The 11,341-nt window shown below is 33.9% G+C and overlaps 2 protein-coding genes across 4 annotated transcripts; one reads left to right on the forward strand and one right to left on the reverse strand.

Moving 5' to 3' along the window:
• Window positions 1–449: 449 nt before the first annotated feature.
• Window positions 450–2,477, reverse strand: LOC107930197 (protein phosphatase 2C 51). 2 transcript variants are annotated; one of them, XM_016861787.2, is made up of 4 exons: window positions 2,345–2,477; window positions 1,428–2,237; window positions 943–1,048; window positions 450–861 (listed from the first exon to the last, which is right to left on the reverse strand). In XM_016861787.2, exons 2-4 carry the CDS (start codon window positions 2,178–2,180, stop codon window positions 548–550), a joined length of 1,173 nt encoding a protein of 390 aa, XP_016717276.1. In that variant the 5' UTR covers window positions 2,181–2,237; window positions 2,345–2,477; the 3' UTR covers window positions 450–547. The 2 variants fall into 2 exon arrangements, with proteins under 2 accessions (XP_016717276.1, XP_016717275.1); XM_016861786.2 differs by lacking the exon at window positions 2,345–2,477 and having other exon boundaries at window positions 1,428–2,311.
• A 1,756-nt stretch (window positions 2,478–4,233) lies between these two features.
• LOC107930276 (splicing factor SF3a60 homolog) lies at window positions 4,234–10,679 on the forward strand. Of its 2 annotated transcripts, none has more exons than XM_016861890.2 (13): window positions 4,234–4,600; window positions 5,033–5,241; window positions 5,336–5,449; window positions 5,638–5,742; window positions 5,858–6,000; window positions 6,131–6,227; window positions 6,475–6,639; window positions 7,242–7,313; window positions 7,881–8,039; window positions 8,191–8,271; window positions 8,882–9,010; window positions 9,692–9,838; window positions 10,278–10,679. In XM_016861890.2, the coding sequence occupies exons 2-13, from the start codon at window positions 5,068–5,070 to the stop codon at window positions 10,422–10,424; spliced, it is 1,533 nt and encodes a 510-aa protein (XP_016717379.2). In that variant the 5' UTR covers window positions 4,234–4,600; window positions 5,033–5,067; the 3' UTR covers window positions 10,425–10,679. The 2 variants fall into 2 exon arrangements, with proteins under 2 accessions (XP_016717379.2, XP_016717380.2); XM_016861891.2 differs by having other exon boundaries at window positions 8,194–8,271.
• Window positions 10,680–11,341: the final 662 nt, after the last annotated feature.

Genomic DNA, 11,341 nt, shown 5'->3' on the forward strand with positions numbered 1-11,341 from the left:
AAGGACTTGGTACTCTTAGTAGGGTTACCTGTTTTAGACTTTAGTGTAACGCTTCGCTATTGGTAGCTATATCTTAGTGAGTGTAGCTCAACAGTACTGTTTTTGGAGAGAAGGTAACAAGAAAGATGATAATGAAATTAATATTTAAAAAAATAATTTAACCCAAAAAAACACTCAAATTGAGCTAAAAATCTACCTTATCCAAACACATAATATCATTTAAAAAAATTATTATTAATACTTGTATAATTTTATAATGAAAATGAATCAAATATTATTTATGACTAATGTCTCAAATCTCAAAACACGAAAATAAATCCTCTTTTAAAAAGTTTGTTATTAATAAAAAATTATTTGAATACCATATAATTATATAATATAAAATAATTAAAATATGACATTAAAAAAACTCATTATATGAATCAAATTTCTACTTCAAAACCCAAAAATTAAAATTCCAAACATGTACAATTATTTTATTCCCGAATTTCTATGCCTCCTTTGTACAAATTTATCAATAATAATACACAGATAGATTTACTGGAGATTAGTGATAGGTTGAGTTTCTGAAGTCAACCACTATGACACTAATGTTGTCTTGGCTACCTCGAGCAATGGCAAGCTCAACCAACATCGCCGCGGCTGCTTCGGCACGTCGGTTTCCGTCGACGAACTGAAGCGATGATTTCCTCTTCGTCATTTGGCTGTTCAAACATCGCCTCACTACTCCACAAGCCACTTCATTAGATACCACATCCCACAGCCCATCACTCGCCAGTATCAGGAATTCATCTCCATTGGTAAGCTCGCTTACCGTCACTTCTGGTGTGGATGTAACAAATGGTTTGAGGCACCCATCGCCTGCAAATGCACATTCAAAAATGTTAACTCTCCTGTTACAAAACCATCTCCTTATAAATGAGAAGCTTTTGGTTATTTTACCTATGGATCTTGAAGTGGCGAGTACTCCAAGCACGCGATGTCCATTCCATTTTATCACCCATCCGCCGCCGGCTTCAATTCTCTCCAACTCATCTGCTCTCTCAGGCTTCAATACATATTGATAACAACAAAGTCGATAATTATTACCACATTGAATTTATAGTCATTCGTCATATTAAAATGTTAAATCGATTAAGATATACAATTATTTTACTTAATTTTCAATAATAATTTTTATATCACTAACTAATTTATCCACCAATCACTTAAAAAGGGAGTGCTGGGTTTGAAATAAACGATTTTTATCAAAATTTTTAACTCAACTTAAATATCTTTTAGCGAATTTTTACCAAAAATACCGAAAATGTTATATTTAGCTAAATTTTTTAAAAGAAATTATAGCAAATTATGTCGAAATATATAACCACGTTTTTAAAAAGAATGAAAATAAAATAATATATTTTTATTAAAAAAATAAAAGTCACCTTATGATCAGAAGATAAAGCCACAGCAACGCCACATCTGGAGAGGACAGCTCTAGAATCCCCACAATTCGCCACCACTAACTTTCCATTTCCAACCACCGCAACAACCGCCGTCGATCCCACCATCTCCTCTCCCAACTTCCCTCTGTTCACCTCTTCATCCATCTTTTCAAAACCTCTCTCCATCGTTCTTCCCCAATTAATCCCACATCCTCCCTTACTATCCTCAATTATTTCCTCCTTCAACACCTTATGCAACCTTTCCTTACACTCCTCTGCCACCCTGGACCCGCCGTGCCCGTCATAAACTCCATAAAAATCAAACTCTAACCCATTTTTCATCATAAACCCTAACTCCACTGTCACGGCATCTTCCATCTCTCTTCTCCTACCGATAATTGATAGTAACCCGTGTGTCGACGTCTTGCACTTTAAATTTTGAACATCATCATTTTTTATGCAAGTCTTCTTCGCTGAAACGATGTCGTTCTCCTCTGATGATGATTGCTTTGACGACGATGACGAAGAAGAAGAAGTAGACGATGAGAGCGATAATTCCGTTAAACCGTCGCTTGATTTTGATTCATGAAGAAGACCGTTGTCACTGTCACCATCGCTTCCGTTTTTTGTGATGGTTATATTCATCATCGTCTCACACGTGCACTTTAATCTTCTTATTTCCATTCTTCTCCGGCGAGCATTCCTGGCTCTGATGACTGTAAATCTGCCAAATTTACCGTGATCTAACGGCATATTTCGAGGATCTTTCGTGATGGAAACTGAAGATTCAGTATCTTTCCCTCCTTTTTTCTGCATTAAATGAAATTGAAATGAAAAGCAAGAACCGAAAAATGCAAAGTTAACGATTTTTTTAGTAAGAATAACACGAGTTTAACACTTGATATATATATACATACATATAGGGGCAGAGTGAAAACGCATTTGAATTAGGGCCGTTGGTTTTCAGCGAATGAGATCACGTGTTGAGGACGCATGGGCTTTTATGTGCCACCGACTATGATTTCCAAGAGGAGACGTGGACGGCACTTGATTAGGTTAAGAAACACGTGGAGCTTGGATAGAGCGTCGAGTGATTCGAGGCCGGGTAAGGGGAACGATGATCTTTTAAATCATATTACGTGGCGAGTCGTGCTTGTTTAGCGCTTTTTTTAATAGAAACAGTGTTTTTCTTGGACAAGGAAAGATCAGACTTGGACTTGAGAAAATAGGCTAATATGACACTTGTCCGATATTACTGGGTGGCGTGTAAGATTAGGACCTCTTACATGGCCATATTTCGTTTCCAAAAACTTCAGCTGCGTCACATCAATGATTCACAACTTTATGTAATATTTTTTAATTTGTTTTATTTGAATTAGAGAAATATTAAACAAAACAAATATCAGTAGATTTTTTATCGGATTACCTCGGATAAAGTTTTGGCCATCAAATCTGATTGGTCAACCCAACAGAATAAAGCTTGTTGACTGTTGGGAGACTATAACTCGAAATAAAAATCTTCTGGATATAAAACTAAAAGGTCATAAAAAGAGTATGTCCGTAAACTTCTTCTGGCCACCGTTCTACAACTGCAAGAAAGCATGAACTGTCAAAGGGATTTTTTGGGTGGGAAATTAATTTGTATATTTTTATTATTTGTAATTTTATTGTTTTAGTAATTTATATTTTTATAAATTTTATAATTAATTAAATATTTATAATTCGCGAAGTTAAAAGTATAATTTTATTGTTATTAATTTAAAATTTTATAAATTATAAAAAAATAAAAAATTTTCCATTGTGTATTGTATACAGTAGGCATGTGAATTTTTTATGATTTAAATTTTAGGGTAAATCATATAGTTTGTCACAATTTTTATTAATTTAGCCATAAAAATAAAAAAGAATTGTAAATTAGGCACTGTTGTTAACAATAGTTTTCAATTTAGTCGCCTAATTTTAATAAGTTTTTATTTTAATCAGCTACGGCTAATTTAATGTTATTATGCACTCATGTTAGTCACTCAAATTTAATAAAATTTCATTTTGGTCACTAATTTTATATTTTTAAAAATTAATTTTAATTTTTTCTTTTTTTAAAAATTAATTTAATTTCTCCAATAAAAAAGGAAAAACTTAAGGTTTTCTATGGAATTATCTAGATTTTTATGAACAATCTTCGATCTTTACTGAGAAAATCATTTTATATTTTTAATTTCAGTTATTTTTTTAAATTAATTTTAGTTTTTTTAGTATAAAAAAGGGAAAACCCTAAGGTTTTAGAAAATATTACTTGAGTTTTTATATGGAATAATCATTCTATATTTTTTATTTAATTTAATTTTTTATACTTAATTTTTAGATTTTTAGGGAAAAACTTGGTTTTTTATTTTTTTACACATAATTGAATTATAGGAAATAACTTGGGTATATTCTCCATAACTAAATAATTCAATTTCCTATAAAAACCCCTTTATTAATTTAATTTTTAAAATAATAATAAATTATTAAAATAAAAATTTATTAAATCAGATTTTTAAATATTTTTTAATGGATTGGCCGAATCAATTAATTACACACTTTTATTTAGAAATATAAATCATAATCGGGTACTTGTGATTTACATAAATTTAATTCAAAAATATTTAAACTCAATTTAATAATTATCGAACTAAGATCAAGCTCCATTCGAATTCTGTAAAACCCAAAACCAACGAATCACTAATCTTATAGAGCTTTTATATTATTAGATCACAGTAATGCCCTTACTATATATAATTTTAAACCTAAGCCCACCCAAAACCCTATCTCACCCGTGCCTCTCCCCATTCCCAACCCAGCCCATACACCAAAACTCCATCTCCAATCTCCTCATTCCTAGCCCCTTAACTGCCACTCATAACCAGATCCCGTATACACAACCCCGATATTCGAAAAGAATTCAAACTCCCTCGACCCATTTCATTTTGGTACTTGAATCACTGTGAATGATGGCTAGACCTAGACGGTGACCTTTGGCAGTGGTCGAAATTTTCACTGGAGTCAAAATCTGGAAAGCTTTTATCTTCCCGGCAGAGAAAGCAAAGAGAATTTGGGAAGCTCATTTGGATTCCATCAGCATTGGCTGCTTACTCACTCTAATTTTGCCCCAAGTCTCCAAATTTGATGTGCTGGTAACCCTACATTTCTATTTGTTTTTTTTTTCTATTTAATGATAAAATATTTGTCATTTTTATTGTTTTCATTGCGTGTTTTCCTGCCATGATATCACTTTATATTGAGTATGATGATTATGTTTTTATTATATCATGACATTGATCTGGTGGAAGTATCTATGCTACTTATGATTTCAAACTATTTGGATTTGGTTATTGAAAAAGTCGTATTTTGTTATTATTTTGTGTGAAACAGTACTTTTTTTTCAATCGAGCTGAGTATGATAATTGGTAAACGAGCTTGAGCTCGATTGTATCTCGAGCTGAGTATTGAGCTCCAAATTCGAGTCGAGCTCAAGCTTGCCAGTATTTGGACTCGGCTCAATTACATCCCTACCCTTACGCTTACCCTTGCTACTGCAATTATTAACTGAGATAAACAATCCCTAGACTGGTTGAATCGGCTAACCCAACCGGAAGCCGATATGTCCTCAACTCTGCTAGAGGTGACTCGGGCTGCTCACGAAGATGTGGAACGGCTTGAGCGGCTCATAGTGAAGGACTTGCAAAATGATCCACCTACCACAAAAGACGGATTGTATCAAAGCCACCGTGTCCGCAATAATATCGACACCATCATCTCCACCACGGAGAAGCTAGTAATACTTCCCTATCCCATACGAAATTGAGATATGGTTAAAGATTTTGTTTTATTTTGTGTTAATTTTTGTATTTATTTTTGAATGGCTTTAGGTTGAAATATATGACGATAAAGACAATGCTAGGAAAGACGAAATCGCTGCTCTTGGAGGTCAAACGGCTACTGGAGTTAATGTCTTTAGTGCTTTTTATGATAGATTGAAGGAGGTAACTTTTTAGTTTGTTTTTAACCTTGAGCTGAAAATGCTAAGCTGGAAATTTATACAAATCCTGCTTTTTCTTAGAAGCATGAATAAATCCCAGCTATTTTGATTTTCACAATTACTGTTTTAGCAAAGGAGGATAAATTTAATCCAAAATCGATGTTCAGTGAAGTAATTGTTACTTAATTGCAGATTCGTGAGTACCACAGAAAGCACCCGGCTGCTCGTGTTGTCGATGCTAATGAAGAGTATGAGGATTTACTTAAGGAAGAACCAGTCATTGAGTTCAGCGGCGAGGTCTCTCTGTCCCACACTCGCATACAATTAAGCTCCTTTTGTTGTAGTAATTTCCTATTTTACGTTATGTTTTCCTTTCTGCTGTCTGGTCTTACTTGTTAGCAATACATTTCAGGAAGCCTTTGGTCGGTACCTGGACCTGCACGAATTGTTCAATCAGTACATTAATTCTAAATTTGGAGCCAAAATTGAATACTCGGCTTACCTCGATGTCTTTTCACAGCCACACAATATCCCTTGGAAATTGAAGTCAACAAGGTAAAATTTCCTCAATCCTGCTTTTATTCTGGCTTTTCATAAGGTGATTTGCCACAGTTTAATTGCTTTCTGTTTTTCTACCTATTTGGCATGCATCTTATACTGGATTTGCAAATATTGTTATTTGTAGGCAATACAGGAAGTACATGGAGAATCTTCTGGAGTATCTTATTTACTTCTTTCAGAGGACTGAACCACTGCAAGATCTTGACAGAATCTTTTCCAAGGTTTCACATTATTTACTTAAAAGTTAATTGAATATCTTTATCCAAAAAGAGGTTCTTAACCTTGAGGATGCAAAGATGCTAATCTTTAGCCTTTTTTGTAACATGGGGTTATAGATTTTTTAGGAAAAAAACTTGACATGAGTGACAAGTCTGACTTGTGCTATATAAATATAAGATGGATTTTTTTTTTTTTTTGAAATACTATGGTTCTGATAAATTGAAATACTTCTATGGTGGTTTGTGATAGCTCGAGGCTGAGTTTGAGGAGCAGTGGGCTAATGGCCAGGTACAAGGATGGGAGAAGCAAGGTCAAGAAAATGAAGATGATCCTGCCCAGCATACCATGATTGATCTTGATTATTACAGCACAGTTGAAGAGCTGATGGAAGTTGGTCCAGAAAAGTTGAAGGAGGTAATTTTGGTCCTCTTTGATTATGTCATCATTGCTAGCCAGTTTGTTGTAGTGACTCCAATCTCTTCAGTGCTGAGAAATGTGGGTTTCCATTCTTTTTAGGCAAATGCATGATCAAGTTGTATTAAATAGTGAAAAATGAAGAAACATGTTGCTATTGTATTATCTGATCTTCTTGTTGTAAACATCTTATCTTGCTGATTACTTTCAGTTTAATTAGTTATTTTGAGAGTGAAAAAGATTATGTGGAGAAGGCTATAACTTCTCATTCTGTTATATATTGTGTTCGTATGTGCTATCTTTGGAAACATAAATTTGGAATTCATTTATTATGTGAACTGTGGGAATGAAATGCAACCTCGGAGTAGTTTTCTTCTGTTTAATTGCTCTAATATGGGTTTTAAGATCCATCTCAATCGCATCTCAAGCTTTGTCACTTTGCCAGAACCCAAACGCATTATTGTTTGAGATGTTCAAGTCAATTATCTGATATGCACTTAAAAAAAACTTTGCTAACAGCTTAAAAGTGAAAAAAATGAATTAGCTCTTTTTTGGCTTCCTTCTTAATTAATGATGAGTGAATCGTCTATTTATCCTTGCAGGCATTGGCAGTCTTAGGACTAAAAACTGGTGGTACTGTCCAGCAGCGGGCAGAGAGGCTTTTGCTCACCAAGGTAATACGTGCTCCAACTTTTCACTTTGCTTGAAATACCCATGTTTATTGCTTATCTATGCATGTATTTGGGGATATTACCTTCCAAGATTCTTCCAAATACATGGATCATATAAGTTGAACATACTTGCGTCAGACAACATAGCTGTATTTGACACACACACCTGAGATTCAGTAACCTAGGCTAATAACTCTCTCTCTCTCTTTTGGTGTTGTAATTTTGGTAATCGTGATTATATTAGGATGGCAACTGGAGTTGTACCATTATTTTGAAATTTAAAATGGTTTTTGAGAAATCTGCATATCAGACTCTTTTGCTAGAATTTGCTTTAATGAATTTGGAATATATCATTTGGAGTCATGTAGATAGGAAACAGGTTAAAGGACTTGTAGACTGGAATTAGAGGATGAAACCTGATACAGCTATGAAATAATAAGATACTAGGTTTTTATGTTTCGAAATGTTGATGGGATAACTATGGGCTGGTTTAATGGTAATTGTGTTCTGGTAATGTGATATCAAATAAATTTGACAAATGTATATTCAATGTCTATATATTTTTCACAGCACACACCGCTGGAAAAGCTGGACAAGAAACATTTTGCAAAAGGCTCACATGGACCTCGACAAAATGGGTCTACTGCAGTTTCACAAGACATTAACAGTCTGAAACAGATTGCATTAGTGGAGGCCAAGATGAAGAAACTCTGTGATTTACTGAGTAAGGTTAGTTGGTTGCTTACTTTGCCCTTAACTATCTTTGAGAAAAATGTGAAATATCAGAGAAAGCCTTTGCAAAAGTATGCTGCTGCTATTTGTAGTCCAGATATGGTAATTATAGGGGTTGATTTTTAACTAGTATTTCTGTGATCTTTAGCAGACGATTGAACAAACAAAAGAAAATGTAGTAAAGAAGCAAGCGTTGACATATGAGGAAATGGAACAAGAACGGGAGGAGGTAAGTTAATCTCTTATGGCATGGTAATTCAAGTGTTTCTAATACTAGAACAAAATTTCATTGCTTATATTGTGATGGTATGATTATAGTTCACTAATCTCTGCCCTCAACACCCTGTAAGGATGGCTGTAGGTAGAGTTTTAAATGTGGGGGCCTGTATGAACCAACTCACTAGGTATCAGCCTTGTTTCAGGTCTTCAGCTCAGTTTTGGGTGTAACTCGGCTATTTTTTTTCTGAGTTTTTTACTTAAATCTGAAGGGCACATTTTAAACGGGAGGAATTAGGAATTTTAGTATTTTACACAATTCCTATATATATCAGGCAAAACAAATATAGGGGATGAAATATCTTTGATCGAATTTACTGATTAATAGAGGAGAAACAACCATTGACTTCTATTGTTCACTGAATGAGTGTTGTATTGATTGGACGTTTTTTTTTTCATCCTAATATGGCACTAACGATTGGGCAACTGTCATGGTTAACCAGTGCCTTTTGAATTATCAATCCTGTTATAGATTTTAAGAAAATAAAGTAAACAAATGCAGAAACTTTTTCTTGAAAATTTTAGGGTGGTTTTCTTACTAGAAATTGTTGCTCCCTTAACAGGAAGAGACACAAGTTGACACTGAAAGTGATGATGAAGATCAACAGATCTATAATCCTCTTAAATTGCCAATGGGTTGGGATGGGAAGCCTATCCCTTACTGGCTTTACAAACTTCATGGTCTCGGTCAGGTAATTTATCCTACTAATTCTTTACGTGATGTAGATTTCGGCATGTGCAATTATGTTGTCAAGTTTCAGATAACAACTTAAGAAGCTGTCAAAGCTCGAATGAATATGACATTCATCTTTTTTTTATTGTTGTGTTTTCTTAAATCTATAAGTATATTTTCCTTGATGTTTTATGACTAATCCTAATAAAAAGGTTGATGTTTTTTTCTTCCACATTTTCTTCTAATTCAAGGAGGAGGAGGAAGTACAGGTGTTAAAGTCTTAAAGAGACATCTGTACTTCACGGATTTGGCTCAATCATTGTTGAGTCAAGGTCAAGGTCAATTTATCAAGCAAGCTAAATTCAAATATCCTAATACTTGACAGATTAACTTGCGAGCCTAATCGAGCTTTTCCATTGTTAAATAATATTGAAAAATCTCAATTTGAAAACTCAAGCTTGAGCATAAATAATCAAGTTTGAAATTAAGCATGAGAATGATTCTTATATTTTACTAGATAAAACAAGCTTAATTGAATCTAGTTGGGTGAACTCAGCTCGATAAGAACCACCCTAGGAGGAAGGATGGAGTGGCTGCACAGGGGCTTTTGAATTTTTCTTCACTCTTTGATTGCCTAGTTTTTGTTCCCAAGTCACTGTATCTCATATAGTTCTGTCGCCATTTCATTTCTATTCTTCAGGAGTTTAAGTGTGAGATTTGTGGGAACTACAGCTACTGGGGTCGTCGGGCCTTCGAGAGGCATTTCAAAGAATGGCGGCATCAACATGGCATGCGATGCCTTGGTATCCCTAACACTAAGAACTTCAATGAAATAACCAATATTCAGGTATGGGATGCTTATTTTTCAGATACTGTGCAATGATTTACGTTCTTTCTGCTTCATTTGCCTATATGTGGTCTATTTAATGATTTGAGTTTATGTGCCATTGCCATTGGTTTTCGGTTTCACCGCTTGTGGCATTGTTTGTCCACATAAAGCAAAAAGATAGCTAGACAAAACTTTTGTTTTCTTGATAATTATTAGCTAAAATACTAAGTCCATGAACTGTTTTATTTTTATTAAAGAAGGCTTTATACTTGTTCTTATACACAAACGAGCCCGTATGAACTTTGATAAGTTTTTATTTCAAATCTAAGTTTATTTAGGTATAAATTAGTAGTGGTGGGCTTTATTATTATTTTTTTGGGGGGGGGGGTTATCTCTTATCTGTGGGGTCATTTAGTGATTAACCTGGAAGCATTAAATCAAAAAATTGGTTGCGCAGGAAGCACAAGAACTGTGGGAGAAGATAAGAGAACGGCAAGGAGTGAACAAGTGGCGTCCAGATCTTGAAGAAGAATACGAAGATAAAGAGGGCAACATCTATAACAAGAAGACTTATACCGATCTGCAGCGGCAAGGACTGATTTAAAGACGCGTCCGTTAAGAAACGGAGTGTTTTGTGTTTGACATGGTGCATATCGCTGCTATGGTTTCCTTGATCATCATATATGTATGATTAATGCTTTTGTGGGAAGCCTGAGGGGTAGAAGTTGGAATAGTTTAATTGTCTCAATTTGTAGCTGAACTAAACTCAAATACTAGTTAGTTCAAAGTGAGTTAAAACCTGGAAGTTTCATTTGCACAAGACCTTGTGAATACGAAAGCTGAGCCATTGACGCCTTAATTTGGTTTCGTATGCTTTTCCACGTTTATCCGCCAAAAGGACGTTGTCTTCCTTATTCAAACCCCCCAAAAGACCAAAGTCTTAGGTGCAGCAGGCACTTAACCCTCTACTCTAACTCTAGTTATACTGTTGGGGATGGTTGCGGATTTTGAAAGAAATAATTTTTATTCATCATAAAATGGATATGATATTGGATAATTCAAGAAAAAAGGACAAAGATCAAAACCAAATCTGTGCATAATAATTTTCCTGTGTTCAAATTGAGGATGTTATGTAAATTATTTGTTTTTATACAGTTAATATTTTATTAATCTAACTGTTGAAATTATCAATTTAATTGTATTTGTTATGTATGTCAATTTTCGAATAAATTTGATCTCTGTCATATTTATCTATGATACTCAATATATTACTCAATATATTAATGTATATATTTAATAGTTGAATATTTTTTAATAAAATAAATAGTTGTAAAATATTAATAGTATAAAAAAATACGAAAAAGAATTTTAGTGTTACACAATGTAAATGAATATCTTCCTATATATACAATATTTATAGGGCTTATTAAGTTAGTTTCACTTATCAATTGGGCAATTATCAAAAGCACATTTATTGTATAAAGTAACCGATATTAATTTGGAGTATTTATGTTTTTTTTA

The sequence above is a fragment of the Gossypium hirsutum genome, chromosome A09 (assembly GCF_007990345.1).
Source record: "Gossypium hirsutum isolate 1008001.06 chromosome A09, Gossypium_hirsutum_v2.1, whole genome shotgun sequence".
Taxonomy (NCBI): Eukaryota; Viridiplantae; Streptophyta; class Magnoliopsida; order Malvales; family Malvaceae; genus Gossypium; species Gossypium hirsutum.